Raw genomic sequence first — 25211 nt, forward strand, 5'->3', positions numbered from 1 at the left:
AATTTCCATGTTAAACCGTCTTATCCAACGCATTTATTACTTTTCATTCGTTTGAGTATTAACGTTCTTCTTTAATGGGATCCTCTCGTATTTCACTGTAGTTTGGTGTTTATTTTGTATCACTCTAGTTTGGTGTTTATTTTGTATCACTCTAGTTTGATGTTTATTTTGTATCACTCTAGTTTGATGTTTATTTTGTATCACTCTAGTTTGGTTTTTATTTTGTATCACTCTAGTTTGGTGTTTATTTTGTATCACTCTAGTTTGGTGTTTATTTTGTATTATCTTGGGAAGAATACAGTTTTTAATGCCCTTTAAGAATCGTTCCTTAAACAGACGGGCATGTCGTAGATTTTGTATCATATCGCGTTAATCGTCTATAAATAAAGCATCCATTAAAGTTTCCGTATGAATTTGGTTTCATAATTTCTTTTTACTGGATAAAAATTATATAGCAATTATTTCCAATCCCCGACCAATGTTGTTCAAAAATACATTTAAGTTCTTTTTCATAAAACTTGTTCGTTTAGGTGTTTCTTTATATCTATATTTACGTCATGCATTTATTGCTACATTTGCCCTTTCTTTTCATCAGTATATTTCTGTTTGGTTTTCACGTTGCGTAAATAGTGTTTCATTTATATAAGCTTCTTTACTCACATAGATTAAGAACTGTCTCGGGTTGGATTAAAATTAAAGTTAAAATATTAAAATCGATATGATCTAGACATTCTGTTCTTCTGTTCGATTGGCGACGCAACTGCAAAGATTGGGTATCTTGACTCTTATCCCAATTTAAACAAATTAACAAATTGGAGACAAATAATAAATTAGGGTATTAACGAAAAGACTGTAAACAAATCCATACCTAACAGACTTAATCGACCGTATTCTAATCTCGTTCACATTAGTGAAACTGGATTTATTTGGGGTGAAGGGGTACGGGAAAATATACGATCATTATAAAATATAATAGTATGTGCAGAATATTGGGAGATTTATTTATTTACTTTTGCTGATTGGCTTATTTTTGCAGGTCTGAAATGTCATTTCATATTCAAATAGTGACTGTAATTATCTGTTCACAATTTTAGAAGTCCTCAATTTCGGATACAACTTACTAATTGGGAACTGGCTAATGTGGTAATATTAATAGTTACATAAAAATAATGCTTAATAGCCGGGCTACTTTTAAATCGAAAGCATAGTTTTTCAGGGATGTCATTTTTTCCATTATGTATACACCCACCAGGTTTCATCATTGCGAACAGAACAGTTTCAAACAAACTAAGCTAAATGCGAAACATTATCATTGACACAAACGAGGCTGATATTGACGATAATATCGTCGAAAATGTGATCTGTATGTATCGCCGATGTATCCCATGCGCTGGCGAGATGCAAACCACAGAATGGACGAAAACGTATGCATTTTCTTTGGAAATATTTTATTTCACTAGGCTAAGGGACAGCTGTTTCAGGTTTAAATTATATAAAAGCGATATGATATATTGATGTCTGCTGACCAGATTTGTGTATCTCCGAATCAAACTTCAGTTTCTATATCTGGCATAGGCACCTCGGACCAGATTTGTGTATCTCCGAATCAAGCTTCAGTTCCTATCATATCTGAAAGAAATAACAAGATAGGTCACAACACGAATCTTAATAATTCTCCTCTTCTACTATTCCATTTCTCCTCCTACCTCAAAATCATAATACTACGACTACTATTATTTGCTGCTATCGTTACTACTACTACTACTACTACTAACACAAAATGCCTTAAAATATATGTGTTTGCAAAACTAAACGTATTGTGATGTTATGCTACTCCTGTGAAATAGATTCACACCACATTATGTCTCAGAGAGAGAGAGAGAGAGAGATTTCTCACAGGTTGTAAGCTAAGTTGGAATCCTGATCCTTCGTTTCTTTCGTTGCTGTAGAACTTGATGAAAGCTTTTGTTGCTATGATTTTAGAGGAAAGATCCGGTGGAGATCGACCATCAAAGCGCATCGGACTATCACCGTCTATACGCACCAAATCAGAGCCGTCCCGGTCAAGATCAAAACTTTTAAATGTCATAGCAAATCGATGGCCCGGAAGTGCTTCCACATTCCACTGGCAGAAGGTGTCTGGCTCATATCTGTCGGGATAGTGTGGACTTCCTAAATGTTGATCATTTGTGGACACTGTTATATTTCTTTCACACACTAAAACGAGATAAAGTTATATAAAAATAAAAAAACGAATCTCATGATCATTTTAAAGGAAACAATCATTGCGACAAAATATAAGATGCAGATGTGCAAAACCCTAAATTGAAATGGTTGTCGTCTAACTTGCTCATGCTACACATTTAAGCCAACGCCAGGTCAGATTCCATCTGGTACTGTGAGTAACAAAAGAACGTGACCCTTCATCGTAGTCAAAAGCTACACCTGGTCCCCTTTGGAAAGTCTCTTTTGTGTATCAGGCGGCCCTGACATCTGCTGCTAAACCTCATGGCAAGGGCATCAGCTCAGGTGGAGTAAGACCTGATGACGACCCACTGCATACTTGCTCCTCTCCAGACGTGAGACGTTGTCGAGCAGCTGAATTCCAATAGGCCTGGACGGAAGAGTGAAGGTCTCTGTCACTTAAATAAAACTCACGAGCAAGTCATAACAATATCCTCCTCACCCACCAGATATCCTCAAGTTATATGATTAAGAATAAATGGTCGCCTTTTACTGGATATAAGCATCATTGGAACTCAGCAGCACCTTGGACGCGTTTCGGCATCTCTGAAAGATCAGGCTGTGCACTTCTGTATATGAGGAAGGGGTTAGACAAAACGTGCCCTAAACATTGGCTGTGTAACCCTAAGCCTGGTCCATATACTTCATCCGATGGGGATCCCACCGAAGAAGAAGACAAAGGTGATGACAATCACCATCACTGCCTGGAATTTGCGCTCTGTAATGGAGAATACATTAACATATAGACTATAGTGTAAAAGCACCGCTAGCTGATAGGTATGTGGCCAGATGTAACATCCATATACGGCCCTTGCCGACCCTATCCTTGCTGGGAAATGATCGATTGCCTACGTAGGCGTCATTGTAAAGACATAAAGATAGTGCCATGAAATCTCTGCTAGTCATCAAGGGCATCACATTTTCAAAAGGCCATGAATAACATGCTAACGCAAAGGTGATTCCCACTGTCTAGAAATAGACATGCAACTATCATCAGCGCATATGCCCCCCCCCCCGGACAAATCAGATGAGATCAAAGTCAATTGTATGAATATATGGTTCTCTTCTTACTGCTAATGTACCAAAGCAGAGACACTCATACATTGGTGACTTCAATGCTTGAGATGACGCAGATATCAACATCGAAGCACCAGTGGCAATAAATGGTTTTGTCGAAAGCAAATGCAACTGACCCAGCCTAGTAAATAAATGTGTCGAACACAACTTTCTAATCACCAATACAGCATTCCGCCTGCCAAACCTCAACAAGACATCTTGGCGACTCCGGACTATGGCAACCAATATTTGTTTAATGAAAACCATGCTCCTTCGTAGAGACAACTGAAAAAGAAACACATCGGTTCTTAAATTCCTGTTTAGAAAACAACACTTCATCTTCTAAGACGACTGCTTTTGGTAAAATTACCAGAACAGCCTAACGTAAAGTCTGAGAGCTGAACGACGTATGGCTGAGCAGCATGACGCATTAGTCTGTAATACGCAACCACTGATGAGATGAAGAGCTTCTTGGATGTTTTGAAGACAATTTACGAGTTACAATCATCAGAAACATATTCAGAACTAAGTGTTGTAGCCATCACATAGCTCACGGAGAAGGAAAGCACCCAGAAAAGGCAGGCATACTAATTCAACATCATTGTGATAAAGAAAACATCTCTCAGTGAGGAAGCAATGGATCAACTGCAAAATGTGGAAGTCAACATATATCTTGCTGATACTCTACCACTGACTGATACAAAGAAAACAACTGAACTGTTCCGCTGTAAAATAGCAAAACACATGGAAAATATATTATACCAAGAGACGTTTGGAAGTTGACGCATGGCACAGGAACTGAATGAAGTCTTTCAATGAACGAAAACTCATAGAAGCGTAGCACAGGAGTATAATGATGCATCTATCGTCGACTTGTATAAATGTAAAGGAAACAATGCGACAACCATCGAGTAATCTCCTTACTGTAAATAGCCTGAAACATCATTGCCAGAAGATTATTTTGTATTTAAGTACCAATAATGTAAGGTCATCTATAAAATTTTCCCTTTTTATTCTTGGGAAAAACATCGTATGTTCAAATCTATTAAACCTATTCATTTTGCTTATTCGTGATACATACTTTAGGACCAGAGATTCGTGACAAAAGAAATTTCTTTTCTCAACGTGTAGAAGGTAAGAAAGTAAATATGAATTAATTGAAAATGGTATATGTGCATATGTCTGTATGTGTGTGTGTTTGTGTGTGTGTGTATGTCTGTCTATCTGTCTGTCTGTCTGTATGTATGTATGTATGCATGAATCTCAATAATATAAACCAATATTGTCCCAAGATCCGTATCTTCAAGAGCAACGTGCTCAGCGTCCATTTGTACTGGTCAGAGTGTTGGAAGACCACTGCTAACATAGAACGCAAGCTCGAAGTCTTCCAGACCAAGTGCCTGCGACGGATCATAAGGATACTCTGGCCAAACATAATCTCGAACGAGGATCTCCGGCACAGAGCGGGCGCATGCACCATAGCTGAGACCATTACAACTCGTCGATGGAGATGGCTCGGCAACGTCTGCAGAATGCCCCCTGACTTACTATCAAGGGTGGCACTGAGATGGACTCCACAGGTGAAAAGGAACCGTGGCAGACCCAAAGAGACCTGGCGCCGAACCGTGGAGCGAGAACTCAAGACCAGTGGCCTCACCCTGCAGACCGCCCCCATAACAGCAGCCGACAGACCAAAATCATGCTCCCTTGCTCTCTCCTCAAGCACCAGACGGCGCAGAGAGGATTGATTGATTTGTCCCAATTCGCTATAACTACTAATTAATCCAATCCAATAATATTATTAATGAGCAGTTGATATATCCAGTGAATACTAATTTGAGTAAATAAAACTACTAAAGCAGCACTGAATACAACCAGAAGAAAGATTTATCCTGTTTCAGCTGTTAAGGCAAGAACGAGAAGTTTTAGATAAAGAAGATTAAATACCACTCTACCTAACCGAGGTTGCAGACACCATTTTCTGAAAATACTAGGTCACTTAAGGGAATTTTCTATTCTAGAAGATTCTAAGTTGAGATTCGAGACTATATTGTAACACAATATCAGGCAAATATGTTTAGATTAATAATGATCTGAATATTTAATCAAAACTCGTACAGAAATATTAGATATATGTTTTGATATTTACAAAATAAACGTCTCTGGTAACATGCACTAACAACCTAATTTTGGACAAGGTCAGTTACAAAACATAAATGCGTATAACATACAGTCATCAAGAAAAAGCAATAAATAATAAGAAAGTATGTATGTATGTATGTATGTATGTATGTATGTATGTATGTATGTATGTATGTGTGCTCATTTGCGTATATATTAATCAACGCTTGATAGAAAAGAAGGAATTAAAGTGTCCTTACATGATCTTTCAAAGTAAGGTCCGGATGATGTGCTGATTCTGTTGGAAAATTTTGTGAAAACTCGAATCTCGAATTCCCTGCCAATATGGTATCCTGTACTGAGGATCATGTGGGTGGCATTTGCAGGCATAGTAACTACCTTTAAAGTAGGGTCACCTGCTAATCTGTATTCTAACAGGTAGCCTGTTGGTTGTTCTCCGACTTCTTCGGGTGGTTGCCATGATATATTGAAAGCCGTGGGTAGACGTTCAATTTGTACACGGGATGGAGAAAATCCTGCGTTGATAATGAAAAATAATCTTCTTTTAATTGTCAAAAGCTGTTGAAAAGCTTTAGCTACGGTAGTTGACCTAAACGTAAGTTCTTGTATATGTATTTATTAGTTGTACTTTCTTGAAATACAATACAGGGCTAACCTAAGATTATATAATTAGTTTATAATCCGAACGTTATCAATATGAATGTGTACTCAATTAATACATTTATCAAACGCATTCATATAATTATATATATATATATATATATATATATATATATATATATATATATATATATATATATATATATATATATATATATATTGCTGAGGTAAAGAACACCATGCAAGTAAAAATAGCCTTAAGGAGAAGCAAAGCAAGTAGATATCTAGCCATCCACATTGATTTATTATCATTCTATCTGACTTTCAACTTAATTACTCGCCTATCCAAATAATAACAAAATAAATTATAGAAAATAAAGAAATATTCAAGCAGACAGACAATCATGGAGACACAAATACAGTCTGTCAGATAAATTAGATTAGATTAGTTGGATGAAGGGATCGACGGATGGCTTGCTGGCTAGCTGGATGGATGTGTGGATGGACGAACGTACGGACACACGGACAGGCAGATAGATAGATAGATAGATAGATAGATAGATAGATAGATAGATGGATGGATGGATGGTTGGATGGATAGATAGATAGATAGATAGACCTTCTGCGGAGGCAGACATGGTAAATCCCCCTGCTTTAACTTCAGTAGGTCCTGGTCTTGACATAAAAGTCACAGTGGCAGAGTTGTTCTTGGACAGGTAATATCCACTGCTTGGAGGAATATTGCAGAAGTCGTCCGAAACCCCAATGCGCACTACATCTTTGGTGCAGCCTTGAGGGCTGCCATCTATGTTGAGATCACGGAAGGTCAAATTCACCCTCTGACTTTCAGGCGCGGTTAATTTCCACTGACAGATGACGTCTTGTTCGTAATATCCGTTTTTGAAGAATGGAGAGTGAATTTGATTATAGGTACCTTCATCTAAGTATACGTCATGAGAACATGCTGAAACAAACAATAACAAACTTATAAATGTCAGGCGTGTTCATTGATAGGCAGATGATGCAATAATAGCATGTTTAAACAGAATTTCAGGGGTAAAGACGCAGGTCTAAACTGATATGCAGTATAGGTCATAGCAACATTCTGAAATAAAGAATATCAAGAGTGTTAACTGAAATACAGTATGTCATAGTACAGTTCTGAAACAAAGAACATCAAGGTTCCAAATATCAAATGTGTTAACCGAAAAACAGTATATGTCATAGCAACTTTATGAAACTAAGACACTCAAGTGTATTAACTTAAATAAAGTATATATCATAGCAACACTCTAAAGCTAAGAATATCAAGTGTGTTAACTTAAATAAAGTATATATCATAGTAACATTCTGAAGCTAAAAATATCAAATGTGTTAACTGAAATACAGTATATATCATAGCAACACTCTAAAGCTAAGAATATCAAGTGTGTTAACTTAAATAAAGTATATATTATAGTAACATTCTGAAGCTAAAAATATCAAATGTGTTAACTGAAATACAGTATATATCGTAGCAACACTCTAAAGCTAAGAATATCAAGTGTGTTAACTTAAATAAAGTATATATCATAGTAACATTCTGAAGCTAAAAATATCAAATGTGTTAACTGAAATACAGTATATATCGCAGCAACACTCTAAAGCTAAGAATATCAAGTGTATTAACTTAAATAAAGTATATATCATAGTAACATTCTGAAGCTAAAAATATCAAATGTGTTAACTGAAATACAATATATATCGCAGCAACACTCTAAAGCTAAGAATATCAAGTGTGTTAACTTAAATAAAATATATGTCATAGCAACATTCTGAAGCTAAAAATATCAAATGTGTTAACTGAAATACAGTATATATCGCAGCAACACTCTAAAGCTAAGAATATCAAGTGTGTTAACTTAAATAAAGTATATATCATAGTAACATTCTGAAGCTAAAAATATCAAATGTGTTAACTGAAATACAGCATATATCGTAGCAACACTCTAAAGCTAAGAATATCAAGTGTGTTAACTTAAATAAAGTATATGTCATAGCAACATTCTGAAGCTAAAAATATCAAATGTGTTAACTGAAATACAGTATATATCGCAGCAACACTCTAAAGCTAAGAATATCAAGTGTGTTAACTTAAATAAAGTATATATCATAGTAACATTCTGAAGCTAAAAATATCAAATGTGTTAACTGAAATACAGCATATATCGTAGCAACACTCTAAAGCTAAGAATATCAAGTGTGTTAACTTAAATAAAGTATATGTCATAGCAACATTCTGAAGCTAAAAATATCAAATGTGTTAACTGAAATACAGTATATATCGTAGCAACACTCTAAAGCTAAGAATATCAAGTGTGTTAACTTAAATAAAGTATATGTCATAGTAACATTCTGAAGCTAAAAATATCAAATGTGTTAACTGAAATACAGTATATATCGCAGCAACACTCTAAAGCTAAGAATATCAAGTGTGTTAACTTAAATAAAGTATATATCATAGTAACATTCTGAAGCTAAAAATATCAAATGTGTTAACTGAAATACAGCATATATCGTAGCAACACTCTAAAGCTAAGAATATCAAGTGTGTTAACTTAAATAAAGTATATATCATAGTAACATTCTGAAGCTAAAAATATCAAATGTGTTAACTGAAATACAGCATATATCGTAGCAACACTCTAAAGCTAAGAATATCAAGTGTGTTAACTTAAATAAAGTATATGTCATAGCAACAATCTGAAACAAAGAATATCTGGTGTGTTAATTGAAATACAGTATATGTCATAGTAATAGTCTGAAACTAAGAATATCAAGTGTGTTAACTTAAGGACGGTATACGTCATAGTAAAAGTATGAAATAGAAAATATAAAATGTGTTAACTCAAAGAGGGCATATGTCATAGCAACATTCTGAAACAAAGAATATAAAGTGTTTTGACTGAAATACAGTGTATGTCATAGCATAAATAGACATATTTAGGTTAGAAAACAACGTTCAAGTTTGGCAAAGTCATCTTTTTTTTGAAAAGTGAAAGGTATACTAATTAAACTGAATATTTTGTCTGTAATTTCATTCGTCTGGGAGTCTGTTCTACATCGATTTTCAACTCACAAATAAAGAGTAACCGTCAATGTTGCTGGATCATTGAATGGAAATGTATTGCAGTGCCTTTATGAAATGTACAGAATTGTTGATGTCAATAATCCAAGGAGTTGTTTTATCATCTCTCTAACTGAACAATTTAATTTGATATTTCATTGAGATTTGCTAAACATTGACGAATGATACTTTAACTCGATAAAAAGCATCATTGACGCTTACTCAGGAAATCTGGTGGCTATTGAGTTCAACATCATGCCTAAAGCACATAATTCGGACGATTTCTGAAAGCTATCACGTACTATGCCCATCATTTAGTTTATTTCTTCCTTTTTGTCAGTGTTCGTAATTTTATTATTTCTCAGTAAAATAAACTATTAAAAGTTGAACGAGAAGTTTAAAAAATATTTCACTACCAAATTGCCGATGCACAATAAACATGATTACGTTATTTTATTATCTATAACAATACCATGATCACGCGTACTAACGGGACTTTGTTACTTTAAATGCATATTTGAACTGCTGAACGTAGGATCATCTTTAAAAACAAATTTAAATGTCACATTTAAATCCTGGACTAAACTGAATAACATTTCACAAAGTCTGAATCAGCTTGGAAGTTTGGAGAATCAGCCAGGTATATGGGCAAAATCAGTCAGGGATTTGTACCGAATCAGCCTGGTCCGAGTTTGAGAGTAATTACCACATTAATGAATAATGTTACTATAATAGATTTATCAATCAAGAAAGTTAACAGTGACATTTGTTTAAACAATTGTATCGTTGTGTTGTGGTGTGTGTAGTTATAAGAAATGTAACGAGTTTATATTAACACACAGACTTTCAGTTATAAGTGATTTATTTTTCTTGATTTAATTGTGGAAGAAAATGCATATTCATCTGATGCAGTTACATACAAAATAAAACGTACATAATAAATTGATGTTGAAAACATTGAATGAAAAAGCGTAAACATTTATTTAATGTTATTTCATTTGGTAGATAATTTCTTACTTTTCAAAGGTCGAGAAAGAAAAAAAGAGTAAAATAATTGAGGATTGTTCCAGAACTGCTATTATTCACGCAATTTAGAGCTGCACATTGAACCATCTTGTTTCTACTTGACACTTCGCTGCACAAATTGAATACAACTCTTATAGGTTAATCGTCTCAAACACGTCACATCCTGTTTGTAAGGAAGGGAGATAACAAATTCGGGGCAGGTTCTTTCCGTTTGATCTCGGAATACAGGACAATATTTCATATTAAATGTTTGTGCAAATACAATACATGCAAAGAAAAAAATAGTCGAGTTAAATTATATACACAAACTACTAAATATCCTTCTGTTTACGATAAAATTGTGCATGTGGTGTTTTTTTTTTTGGTCCCCTTTAAGAGTGTAGTCTAAATGTACAAAAACTCATGATATAGACGATGGGGATTGACTGTTAGCTTCTGTACACTTCTGTGTATGACAGAGATGAAGTTCTTTACGAAAGGGTTGGGTTCAGTTAGCGGAAAAAGAGGTATCCAACAGCGATGGAAACAATTCAGAGGTTTCAAACTCCTTTATAGCGGGCGATGTTGGGGTAGGGATAGGATGGAGGATCCGCTTGACCCCCACCCCCAGCACAACCCTAAGTAACCGTTTGGTCACAAAAAATTCAAGGGCCTGTTCTCAATTTGAAATGTTCTAATCCTGTCAAAGATAGAGTAAAAGCACGGAAAATTGATGATTATTGACTCTTCGCGTGATATAACAGTCTGCATTTAACAACTCTTCGCGTGATATAACAGTCTGCAGTTAACAACTCTTCGCGTGATATAACAGTCTGCAGTTAACAAAGGAATGGGTGAACCTTAACATACAGAATATTTACACCGAGCGACGACACCTTATTTCCTTGTCGATTGTCAGCAGTACCGGATTTACCAGTGTGCTTAGGTGTGCTTAAGCACAGGGCCCCATCTTAAAGGTCAAAAAAAATGTACGATGAATTTTTCAAATGTTTTTTTAAAGCAAAGGGCCTCATAACGTAACTAGCACAGGGTTAGGGTCATTTGTCAGATGAGGTTATTACGACAAAACAAATCAATCAATCAATCAATCAATCAATCAATCAATCCTGTTTAGACTGCGAGAATTACGCCCAGGTAGGACTGGAATAGACAAAATACTTCAATACATCTTTAATATAATTTGTTGAAGACGTGACATGCTTATCAGAATTATTTTCGGCTACCCACTTCTGGCAATTTTATCCAAGTACATCTCGCACTATACTGTAATAATAATAATAATAATAATAATTTACTTATTTATTTGATATCTAATCAAGTTTTCTTGCTTTAACGGCCTTATAATCTGGCAAAGTATTCATTTGGAGATGTTAAAGAATATATTTTTTTCTGTCTTTTATGTAGCTATTGTTGGGAACTTAAAATATTGAACTGTTATTCCATTACTATTTATAACAAAGATACATCAATAGTATTTCCCTGAGAATGTATGTTACAGTTGGTCGATATTTTTAATTTTGTAATTTCATCCAAAACATTTAATGCGCAGTTTTGGTTTCTTAAACTCGGCTATCATTGTCAATTCCGTGTTTTGTGTTTTTTAACCCCACAGTAATCATATTTACTTAAATAACCACAGCGTCATGTACAAATTAAACTCTGGATAGATAGATAGATAGATAGATAGATAGATAGATTACACATTTTTTAAAGCACGTTTAAAGGTCATGATGTTACCTGATCGAACTGTAATAGGACTGGACTCTGGTCCTACAGTTGTGTTAGTGACGGCTGCCACGCTGATTGTAAAGCGACGTCCGGGATGTGTTGTGTATGTATTCAGGTAATACGCCAATTTATTCGGGGACACCGATATTTTGACTGGTTGTCCATCCGGTTCCAACTTGTAGGTGATAAAGTAACCCTAAAACAAGGTAAAATATAATTGTATATAATTGTTATTTATATGACCCAACGTCAAGAATACAATGCGAAAACTGTGTGACATTAGTAATGCAAACGATACGGCATGAGTCAATGTGTGCTTTTAGTAATGCAAACGACACGGCATAAAGTCGAAATGTGTGCCAAACGATACGGAATATGTGTGTCTTTAGTGATGCAAACGATACGGCATAGAGTCAAAATGTGTTCTATTAGTAATGTAAACGATACGGCATAGATTCAAAATGTGTGCTATAAGTAATGCAAACGATACGGCATAGAGTCAAAATGTGTGACATTAGTGATGCAAACGATACGGCATAGAGTCAAAATGTGTTCTATTAGTAATGTAAACGATACGGCATAGATTCAAAATGTGTGCTATAAGTAATGCAAACGATACGGCATAGAGTCAAAATGTGTGACATTAGTGATGCAAACGATACGGAATATGTGTGCCATTAGTAATGCAAACTATACGGCATAGAGTCAAAATGTGTGCTATAAGTAATGCAAACGATACGGCATAGAGTCAAAATACGTGACATTAGTGATGCAAACGATACGGCACATGTGTGCCATTAGTAATGCTTATGATACGGCATATGTGTGCCATTATAATGATAATGATACGGCATAGAGTCAAAGCTGATATCTTAATGTATGTTCTTAACTCATATAACATCTAAAATTTGCCTAAATTTTTTTTTTTATATTTCAATTGTCAGTATTATGCAACTATATTTTTCAAAATTGATTTTAAAAAAGATCTTCGTTCACTTCAAGGAAGTTATTAATCTTTACTTTAGTTACCGATAATGGCAGAGCTATAATCGTACATCCCTTGAAGTGTCACAGATGATGCTTACTTTGACAACGTACCTTTGCTATCATGTACGTTTATTAAAAAAGAATTTACCCTGATTAGACAACAACCACAGCTTTATATATATATATATATATATATATATATATATATATATATATATATATATATATAAGGAGAGAGAGAGAGAGAGATCGGTCAATAACTGCAACCTATTTCTGCAGACATTATCTCTTTATCAGAAAGCAACCAAAACGAATCATCGCGAATATATAATCTGATCAAAGAACAATAAGATCAAGATTTTATGTATGCCAACATGTTCCCCTATCACAGCAAAGCTACTATATCTTTAAATGAAAATATATTCTGATCTGAACAGACAACAACAGACAACAACCATAATAAATGTTGCGAAGATATATCCTCAACAGATACCAACAACGACAAATGTTGCCAGCATATGATTTGAACAGACAACAACCACAACAAATGTTGCAAACACGCAGCCTAATGTTGGGTGTGTTTTGTGTTTGTGTTTTCGATTTTTAACGTAGCTTTAAAAAAAAAATCAGTCGTATTGCTACGATGTCTGCAGTGTGACAGTTTATAGTGATGTCTAGCACTGGGGCATCATGCCGCAGTCATGCAGCATTATGTCCCACCCAGTCACATTATCCTGACACCAGTCCTAACATTAACGTTTTAATGCTGATCTCCAAGCGAGGTAGTTGATAGTACCATTTCTTTTTAGACTTTGGTATGATTCGGCCGGGGTTCGAACCCGCGACCTCCCGCATCCAAGGCGGGCGCTTTAACTACTAGGCCACGGAGCGGTCCCTAATGTTGCACTGAATTCGCCGGATTGTGTGTGCCTGACAATATTCAAAGACCGGTGTAATAAAACTAGTTATACTTGTAACTCAAAGTATGTTGACATAATCAATCATTATCTATAAAGACCTTAACATAATCAACCAGTATCTATAAAGACCTTGACATAATCAACCAGTATCTATAAAGGCCTTAACATAATCAACCAGTATCTATAAAGACCTTAACATAATCAACCAGTATCTATAAAGGCCTTGACATAATCAACCAGTATATATAAAGACCTTGACATAATCAACCAGTATCTATAAAGGCCTTGACATAATCAGCCAGTATCTATAAAGGCCTTAACATAATCAACCAGTATATATAAAGGCCTTAAAATAATCAACCAGTATCTGTAAAGACCTTCACATAATCAACCAGTATCTATAAAGGCCTTAACATAATCAACCAGTGTCTATAAAAGTCTTAAAATAATCAACCAGTATCTATAAAGACCTTGACATAATCAACCAGTATCTATAAAGGCCTTGCCATAATCAATCAGTATCTATAAAGGCCTTAACATAATCAACCAGTATCTATAAAGGCCTTGACATAATCAACCAGTATATATAAAGACCTTGACATAATCAACCAGTATCTATAAAGGCATTGATATAATCAACCAGTATCTATAAAGGCCTTAACATAATCAACCAGCATATATAAAGGCCTTGACATAATCAACCAGTATATATAAATATCTTAACATAAACAACCAGTATATATAAATATCTTAACATAATCAACCAGTATCTATAAAGGCATTTACATAATCAACCAGTATCTATAAAGGCCTTGACATAATCAATCAGTATAATAAAGACCTTAACATAAACAACCAATATCTATAAAGGCATTAACATAATCAGCCAGTATATATAAAGGCATAAACATAATCAACCAGTATATATATATATATATATATATATATATATATATATATATATATATATATATATATATATATATATATATAGGCCTTGACATAATCAACCAGTATCTACAAAGGCATTAACATAATCAACCAGTATGTATAAAGGCCTTGACATAATCAACCATTATCTATAAAGGCCTTGACATATTCAACCAGCGTATGTAAAGGCCTTGATAGAATCAACCAGTGTCTTTAAAGGCCTTGACATAATCAATCAGTATCTATAAAGGCCTTGGCATAATCAACCATTATCTATAAAGGCCTTGACATAATCAGCCAATATCTATAAAGGCATTAACATAATCAACCAGTACATATAAAGGCCTTGACATAATCAACCAGTATCTATAAAGGCCTTACATAATTAACCAGTATCTATAAAGGCCTTGACATAATCAACCAATATCTATAAAGGCCTTAACATAATCAACCATTATCTATAAAGGCCTTAACATAATCAACCAGTATCTATAAAGGCCTTAACATAATCAACCAGTGTCTATAAAAGTCTTAAAATAATCAACCAGTATCTATAAAGACCTTGACATAATCAACCAGTATCTATAAAGGCCTTGCCATAATCAATCAGTATCTATAAAGGCCTTAACATAATCAACCAGTATCTATAAAGGCCTTGACATAATCAACCAGTATATATAAAGACCTTGACATAATCAACCAGTATCTATAAAGGCATTGATATAATCAACCAGTATCTGTAAAGGCCTTAACATAATCAACCAGCATATATAAAGGCCTTGACATAATCAGCCAGTATATATAAATATCTTAACATAAACAACCAGTATCTATAAAGGCATTAACATAATCAACCAGTATCTATAAAGGCATTTACATAATCAACCAGTATCTATAAAGGCCTTGACATAATCAATCAGTATAATAAAGACCTTAACATAAACAACCAGTATCTATAAAGGCATTAACATAATCAGCCAGTATATATAAAGGCATAAACATAATCAACCAGTATATATATATATATATATATATATATATATATATATATATATATATATATATATATATATATAGGCCTTGACATAATCAACCAGTATCTACAAAGGCATTAACATAATCAACCAGTATCTATAAAGACCTTGACATAATCAACCATTATCTATAAAGGCCTTGACATAATCAACCAGTATCTACAAAGGCATTAACATAATCAACCAGTATATATAAAGGCCTTGACATAATCAACCATTATCTATAAAGGCCTTGACATATTCAACCAGCGTATGTAAAGGCCTTGATAGAATCAACCAGTATCTTTAAAGGCCTTGACATAATCAACCAGTATCTATAAAGGCCTTGGCATAATCAACCATTATCTATAAAGGCCTTGACATAATCAACCAATATCTATAAAGGCATTAACATAATCAACCAGTACATATAAAGGCCTTGACATAATCAACCAGTATCTATAAAGGCCTTACATAATTAACCAGTATCTATAAAGGCCTTGACATAATCAACCAATATCTATAAAGGCCTTAACATAATCAACCATTATCTATAAAGGCCTTAACATAATCAACCAGTATCTATAAGGGCCTTAACATAATCAACCATTATCTATAAAGGCCTTAACATAATCAACCAGTATCTATAAAGGCCTTGACATTTTAAAAAGGAAAATGCCAAAAGTTCATGTCAAGCTGAACTTTATTTTATACAATGTAATTTCATGTTCACGAAAGCAAACTTGTTTGTTGCTACTGAAAGGACCAAAAAGTGTGTGTGTCCGAAGAGAATTTTTAAACGATTTTATATAGAAAAGGTATTGGTTTCAACGCCGAAGTAAATCATGTTGCACTAATTTTGGCTGTGGCGTTGGAAAGACAAGCTAAAATAAATACTTTTACGGGAATATGATAATAAGGAGCTGCGAATAGCAATGCTTTGCTTTCATTACGAGGAGGGTTACTGATATTTTCGGAAGGAAAAATACCATTATTTGCTCTCTAGAGTCTGGCTTTTCCCAGTTGATCCTCAATGCATTCGGGAAGACAGTAACCAGGACAGTCGGCTTGCCGGGCACACCAGGCACAGCTAATAATAATAATAATAATAATAATAATAATAATAATAATAATGACGATGATTGATGACGATGGTAATTGGCGATGATATCTAAGTGAAAGCAATAGGAAAGAAGTCTTTTGAAGAAAGTTTATATAGAGGGATAATTTACTTAATAGCAATGATAATGATGACAATGATGATGAGGACGACGAGGAGGACAAGGACGACGACGACGATGATGATAATGATGACGATGTCGATGATGATAATGATGATGATGATGATGAAAATTTCAACCACATCAAGAGTAATTTTGTTTGTTTCAATAGACAAAGTTTTTGTATACATGGTGCATAACCACGACACTTGAGTTATGTACACCGTACTTGGCTATACTGGACGCGTTGAACGTACGGTTGGATCATAAAAGTCTAGATCGCATAGTCACGAGACCGCCAGAGCACAAACTTTTAAATCAGCTTGAAACATTAACATTCATACTTGTGGATTTTATCATTCCAATGTGACACTCATGTAGAGGTACAAACAATTAGATAATCCTGAAAGTTTGGTGTGAACTTGAAGAAGATACAATTTCTGAAATCTAAGCATCGGTTCAAATTTTGGGAGCCGTTTTATGACTATACCACAAAATTCAAGCCCACGACCAAGCTTCTAAAATAGATATGATATTTTAGGTCCAGTCTTATAAACGGTATTATAAATGAATTAAATTAGATATGATATATTTTAGGTCCAGTCTTATTAACGGTATTATAAATGAATTAAATTAGATATGATATATTTTAGGTCCAGTCTTATTAACAGTATTATAAATGAATTAAATTAGATATGAAAGTTTAGGTCCGGTCACATTAACATTATTATAAATTAATTAAATTAGATAAAATATTTTAGGTCCAGTCACATTAATTAACATTATTATAAATGAATTCAAGTAGATATTACATTTTCGGTCTTACTCTACTCTTTGGTTGAAAAATCAGCACTTTGAGTTCAAACTGAGTCTTGTGTAGAAAAATCAGCACTTTGAGTTCAAACTGAGTCTTGTGTAGAAAAATCAGCACTTTGAGTTCAAACTGAGTCTTGTGTAGAACAATCAGCACTTGAGATCAAACCGAGTCTTGTGTAGAAAATTCAGCACTTTGAGTTCAAACTGAATCTTGTGTAGAAAAATCAGCACTTTGAGTTCAAATTGAGTCTTATGTAGAAAAATCAGCACTCTGAGTTCAAACTGGGTCTTGTGTAGAACAATCAGCACTTGAGGTCAAACCGAGTCTTGTGTAGAAAATTCAGCACGTTCAAACTGAATCTTGTGTAGAAAAATCAGCACTTTGAGTTCAAATTGAGTCTTGTGTAGAAAAATCAGCACTTTGAGTTCAAATTGAGTCTTGTTTAGAACAATTAGCACTTTGAGATCAAACCGAGTCTTGTGTAGAAAAATCAGCTCTTTGAGTTCAAACTGAGTCTTGTGTAGAAAAATCAGCACTTTTAGTTCAAACTGAGTCTTGTGTAGAAAAATCAGCACTTTGAGTTTAAACTGAGTCTTGTGTAGAAAAATCAGCACTTTGAGTTCAAACTGAGTTTTGTGTAGAAAAATCAGCACTTTGAGATCATTCTAAGTCTTGTGTAGAAAAAAATCGGAACGATGAGATGAAGCTGACTTTGGTGCCCAGACAGTTTGAAATTAACATACTTTGAAGGGAAATATGGTATCCCTCACTACTATTGCTACTAATACAACTACTGCTGGGTTGATTTTGTTGACCATACTTACGTGTCGTCCTCTGGGTTGATTTCTTTGACCATACTTACGTGTTGTCCTCTGGGTTGATTTCGTTGACACCGTCGTTAGCGAAGGCGTTTGGTTTGGGGTCGTCACTTTAATTGTGCTTGACAAGTATAGCATCCAAGCCGGTGATGGGGGTGGCCCTGTAAAATTAGTACTGGTATCGATTGCATCCATACTGGTGATGGGGTTACCCTACAAACTTAGTGGCAGATATATATTGTATCCATCTTGATGATGGGTGGCTCTACAAACTTAATACTGATATATATTGTATCCACCCTGATGATGGGTGGCTCTACAAACATAATACTGATATATATTGTATCCACCCTGATGATGGGTGGCTCTACAAACTTAATACTGACATATATTGTATACATCCTGATGATGGGTGGCTCTACAAACTTAATACTGATATATATTGTATCCATCCTGATGATGGGTGGCTCTACAAACTTAATACTGATATATATTGTATCCATCCAGATGATGGGGTTACCCTACCAAATTACTACTGATGTGTGTTTTATATATACTGACGGTTGGGTGGACCTACAAAATTAGTACTGATATGTATTGTATCCATCATGATGATGGGTGGCCTTACACAATTAGTACTTATATTTATTGTATCCATAGGAAAGATAAGGTGTCCCTACAAAATTGGTAATGTCATCTATTGCATCTATTACATCCATTATTATGATGGGGAATTAGTACAAAATTAGTAATGATGTATATTGTATCGATACTGATGATGTGGAATTAGTACAAAATTAGTGCTGATATATATTGTATCTATGCTGATGATGGGGAATTAGTGCAAATTAGTACTGATATATTTTGTATCCATGCAGATGATGGGGAATTAGTACAAATTTAGTACTGATATCTATTGTATTAATACTGATGATGGGGAATTAGTACACAATTAGTAATGATATATATTGTACCCATTCTGATGATGAGATGGCCCTACAAATATTTACATTTTCAACGGAACTATTATCACACTCTTTTCGAACAAAACTTTTGGAAATTATGCATTGCATATGATATACCAGTGGATACGTGTACGTGCCCTGTTGTTTGCATTTTTACGTTATGTTGTATACATATAGGTATCCTGTTGCTTGCATTTTTTATCGTATGCTGAAAAAAACGGCGTTAAACCCAACAACAACAACAACATTTAGGTACCCTGTTGCTTGCATTTTATACGTAATGTTATATACATTTAAGTACCCTGTTGGTTGCATTTTGTATCGTGTGCTGAAAAATGGCGTTAAACCCCACAACAACAACAACAACAACAACATATAGGTACCCTGTTGCTTGCATTTTATACGTAATGTTGTATATATTTAGGTACCCTGTTGCTTGCATTTTTTACGTAATGTTGTATACATATATAGGTACCCTGGTACTTGCATTTTTTTACGTAATGTTGTGTACATGTAGGTATCCTGGTGCTTGCATTATTTTACGTAATGCCAAGAAACTACTCTTAAATAATTAAATCTTTGAATAGTAGTATACAATGTATGTAGATATGCACTGGTGGAGATGGGTCGTGACAGAGATTAGGGGAACACAACAAGCAATAAAATCGTCTCACTTACTTATTGCGGAAAATATCTTTATTGCAGGTTGAATTGTGCAGGAGATAGGGATAATCTCCTCTGTCTCAAACTCTACTTTTTTGTCATTTTTCACGGCTTTTTACCTTTTTGCTAAAAGGATTGTACAAAATGCATTCATGCACACAAATGCATTCATACACACCAATGCTTTCATACACACAAATGCATTCTTATACACACAAATGCATTCGTATACACAAATGCATTCATGCACACAAATGCATTCTTATACACAAATGCATTCATACACACAAATGCATTCATACACACAAATGCATTCATGCACACAAATGCATTCATACACACAAATGCATTCATGCACACAAATGCATTCATACACACAAGGGGCCCCGAGTGGCCGAGTGGTCTAACGCGGTTTCCGTCACGGATCACTGCCATCTCACCTCTGTCTGCGTGGGTTCGAGTCTCGGGCTCGGTCAATGTGGATATGTGAGAAAGCTTGCCGGTAGCTTCTCGTGGGTCGGTGGTTCTTTCTGGGGTTTTCCCGGGTTCTTCCTCCACCATTAATACTGGCCGCCATGTATAGCCTATCTTGTGCTGAAAAATGGCGTTAAACCCTACAACAACAACAACAACAACATCATACCAATGCCTTCATCCACAAAATGCATTCAAACACACCAGTGCATTAAGAATTTAAATCAGACTGTAAACACAAAACCGCGGGTTGAATATTGCTGTAGTAGAAAGAGTAGGGATGGATGTTGGACATATTTCATTGATTGGATGAAAACAATAGTCTTTTATCATATAGCAGACGTTACGATAAAAATATACTCAACTTGTTCACAAAAACGATGAAAAATATCCGCTATTAACTTAGAAGAAGCATATTTTCTTTCTTCGCTTATGCTGTTCTATGAAAGCTTCCTAAATTATATAACACATTTAACTGGCAGATGTCGTGCAATAATGTCACTTATTTACTACTTATATTATACCGTGCATTGTTTACATGTGCACGTGAACGCGCGCGCGCACACACCCAAACACACACACACACAATTCTATTTCAGATGGATAAAGGTTAATTGACACTTCCATAACAATATTTTAACTGTTTCAATGATAACAATGACAAATTGATAAGAAAATGTACAGATGGTTTATTGATTAAAAATTCATTTTTATAGAAAATTTCTGAAAAAGTTAAATCGATTTACACCCGAGGAGACTCCATATTTTAATATTGCAATCAGCAAGAGCCGAAGAATGGTTGATGCTGAAATCTGGCTGAAGTAGAACAATCCTCCACCCACCCACCACAAGGAAAGAAACAGAACTAGCACATTTAAATAGGTGGAAAACAGTTCAGATTACATTCAGACTTTGCTCTGTAAGCACATAAAATGTTCCTTTTTGGACATTTAGTTGATTTTGCTATTACTGTGGGGTTTTTTTTCTTCTTCTGTTTAGACGTTTTGTTGCTATGGATTTTGTTGCTTCTCGGTGAAATATTTATCGTTGTACCGTGTGTGTGTGTATGTGTGTGTGTGTGTGTGTGTGTGTGTGTTTTCTTCTGTGTTTCCGCACGAAGAAGACCTGCGTTACTTGCTTCGGGTCGAAACAAGGGAAATATAGTTCAGCAGAGAGGCATGAAACATGAAATGACTTACCTTAGAACTCCAAAGACACAACTACTCAGAATGGGATTATATAAACAGGATAGACATGATTAGACCGGACTATTCCAATCCCGTCATTTCGGTTTGGAGCTATTTGATGGTGAATGCAGTCTCACCTGTCTTACATCCATATAGAGTGTTGATTTTCCAGATATCCAACTCACTGAACCCATCCCTTTGCCCCATCTGCACGTGCGGATCGTACTTCGGAGTCATAACCTCCTGTTTAGGGTCTTTGGTGAAAGTGTAGGGACCGTAATGCATGATACTGCCGTAATCATAGGGAGCCCCTAGCGTTGTCAGGACGTCCGTCTGCTGAACTTGGAAATCATGATCTTTTCCTGTGAAGACAAGAAATACTTTTGCTATCGAGAGATCAACAGGGTGATCACGTATCGTTCGTTATACAGGAATGAATTAAAGTTAGATATGATGTAAAAATTCAGACCATAACGGTACATATATTAAACGATAACAACAAAAATGAAGTAAATATTAATATTATTTTCAGATGAAACAAATATCCATAGGGTATGTATGTATGTATGTATGTATGTATGTATGTATGTATGTATGTATGAATAGATTGGTATTAACTGACTGAGTGGTTCGTTGCAGGTTGCCTGACTGAGAATGATTGAGTGTCAGTGTGAGTGATCGAGTGTCATTGTGAGTGACTGAGTGTCAGTGTGACTGATCGAGTGTTAGTGTGATTGATTGAGAGGGTCAGGCAACAATGTGTTTTAGGAGGATCTCATAAAGAATGAAGTTGTAACCAGAGGGGTGTCAATGGTGTCTTGTTGTACTCCTCTCAGGTGTTACCCGAGGAGAGTCAATGGTGTCCTTGTTGTACTCCTATCGAATGTAACCCGACGAGAGTCAACTGTGTCCTTGTTGTACTCGTATCGGGTGTAACCCGAAGGGAGTCAATGGTGCCCTTGTTGTACTCCTCTCTGATGTAACCCGATGGGAGTCAATGTTGTCCTTGTTGTACGCCTTTTGGATGTAACCCGAATGGAGTCAATGGTGTTCTTGTTGTACTCCTCACGGATGTAACCCAAAGGGAGTCAATGATGTCCTTGTTGTACTCCTCTCTGATGTAACCGGAAGGAAGTCAGCCGTGTCCTTGTTGTACTTCCCTCGTATGTAACCCGCGGAAAGTCAATGTTGTCCTTGTTGTACCCCTTTCGGATAAAACCCGAGGGGAGTCAATGTTGATATTGTTGTACTCCTCTCCGATGTAACCCGAAGGGAGTCAATTGTGTCCTTGTTGCACTCCTCTTGGATGTAACCAGAGGAGAGTCAATGGTGTCTTTGTTTCACTCATCTCGGATGTAACCCAAGTGGAGTCAATGGTGACATTTTTGTACTCCTCTCCGATGTAACCCGAAGGGAGTCAGTTGTGTCATTGAAGTACTACTCTCGTATGTAACCAGAGGGGAGTCAATGGTGTACTTGTTGTACTCATCTCGGATGTAAATAAATTTTATTTGTTGTTCTACTACGTTATGCACATATGATATAACCAGGAAGGTAATACAGTGCTTGAAACTAGAGGTTGAAGCGAGGTCTCTTTTTTCGGGGGGGGGGGGGGGCGGGGTAAGCATGCACTTGATCTTTGATCCAAGTCATTGATAGAATGTTTGCTTAAAAACGAATTTCCTATCTTTGATCCCAGTCTTTGATACAATGTTTACTTAAAACCGCATTTGCCATACATTTTTTATCGGTATCATTGAGCCACTATTATTCCGACTTGTCCTTAAACCCCACCACCATTACTCAATTTTATGTGGAAATTCTTAAAAATGACAAAACTAAACTCATGACTTTCTTAAATAAATACACTCTTGACAGATTGAACCTAAATTCGCCAACCCTAAAAGTTTTATTTGGCGAACAATATAAACAATATGCCGGAAATAAAGCATGCTAATTAATATATGCATACACACGAACGATTATTATTTGGTTCATAAAATTAACAAAGTGCAGAGTCAAGCTGTGCAAAATTAATCAAGCAAGTAGTTTAATTTGAGGCCTATGTTACCACATTACCGTATTCATGGGCTACTTCGTCATTTGTAAAACAACTAACATTAACTGTTATACTCCCTGATGATTTCGGCTGGATTGCGAAACCACACGGAAATGTTCACATGTTTAGCATATGACCTTGCCATAGATGTGTATTATTTTCTAGTAGAGATTTTCTCCCCCCAAGGCAAAAGTTTCCTAACTTCTGACGACGACATGCCTAGAGGTTCGTGAATAAATACAACAAGAATTGTGTCTAAAATTCCAAAGTCATTTCCATTTTTAAAAAGAAATAAGGTTTTTTTCTGGCGGGAAAAACACAAAGCCAGGGCATATTTGTAGAGTTGTTGGTTTGATAGCCATGCATGGTGGTCTAATTTTAGGTCGAAAAGGTAATACTTTTATTCAAAAGTTCTTTTAGTTGAAAATGAAAGCTCGCGAAGAAAAGAGAAAGAAAAAAAAAAACTGCCGAGATTTTCTAGGTGGTTTTCAAACGAAACTGTATTTCTGCTGGCTCAGATGATTCCATAAAAAAGTCAATGCATGTCAAGACGTTATTATGTAAGAGTTCTTCAGAAGATCTGTTTGGTTGTTACTGTGTTTCGCAAGGACAACACGTTTTCTTTGAGGGTCCAGTTATAGTCTTTGTTACGGTATTAAATTTCTTCCGTCGGAAATTATCAATAATATTGTAGCAACAAATATTGAAAACTAGACTGACCCCACGCCGAGACAATCTGTGCCGACATTAATGTTACCCTCCTGGTTGTACTGTAAGGGAGCAACGTTCAGGTCTCATTTGTGATTACGAGGTCCTATTAGGTCTCCGTTACATTTGCCAGGTTATATTTATGTCTCTATTATATTTACCATGTACTATTTAGATCTCAGTTACATTTACCAACAACAATTTAGGTCTCGGCTGTATTTACCAGGCATTATTTTCGTGTCAGTTATATTTACCAACAACTATTTAGGTCTCGGCTGAATTTACCAGGCATTATTTCCGTCTCAGTTACATTTACCAACAACTATTTAGGTCTCGGCTGTATTTACCAGGCATTATTTCCGTCTCAGTTTCATTTACCAACAACTATTTAGGTCTCGGCTGTATTTACCAGGCATTATTTTCGTCTCAGTTATATTTACCAACAACTATTTAGGTCTCGGCTGTATTTACCAGGCATTATTTCCGTCTCAGCTTCATTTACCAACAACTATTTAGGTCTCGGCTGTATTTACCGGCATTATTTTCGT

The 25211-nt window shown here is 35.4% G+C and overlaps 1 protein-coding gene across 1 annotated transcript in view; it reads right to left on the reverse strand.

Moving 5' to 3' along the window:
- Positions 1–1449: 1449 nt before the first annotated feature.
- Positions 1450–25211, reverse strand: part of LOC149783082 (embryonic protein UVS.2-like) — a 90063-nt gene continuing 66301 nt past the window's right edge. The window contains exons 9-16 of the mRNA XM_089933063.1: positions 22034–22258; positions 18652–18768; positions 16742–16842; positions 11912–12098; positions 6662–7006; positions 5682–5957; positions 1898–2217; positions 1450–1629 (exon numbers count right to left, since the gene is read on the reverse strand). Of these exons, the coding sequence (XP_089789189.1) occupies positions 1624–1629; positions 1898–2217; positions 5682–5957; positions 6662–7006; positions 11912–12098; positions 16742–16842; positions 18652–18768; positions 22034–22258 (1577 nt within the window). The 3' untranslated portion in view covers positions 1450–1623. The remainder of the gene's footprint in view (positions 1630–1897; positions 2218–5681; positions 5958–6661; positions 7007–11911; positions 12099–16741; positions 16843–18651; positions 18769–22033; positions 22259–25211) is intronic.

This window comes from Sinohyriopsis cumingii, chromosome 14, assembly GCF_028554795.1.
Source record: "Sinohyriopsis cumingii isolate HCF-2022 chromosome 14, ASM2855479v2, whole genome shotgun sequence".
NCBI classification, from domain to species: Eukaryota; Metazoa; Mollusca; class Bivalvia; order Unionida; family Unionidae; genus Sinohyriopsis; species Sinohyriopsis cumingii.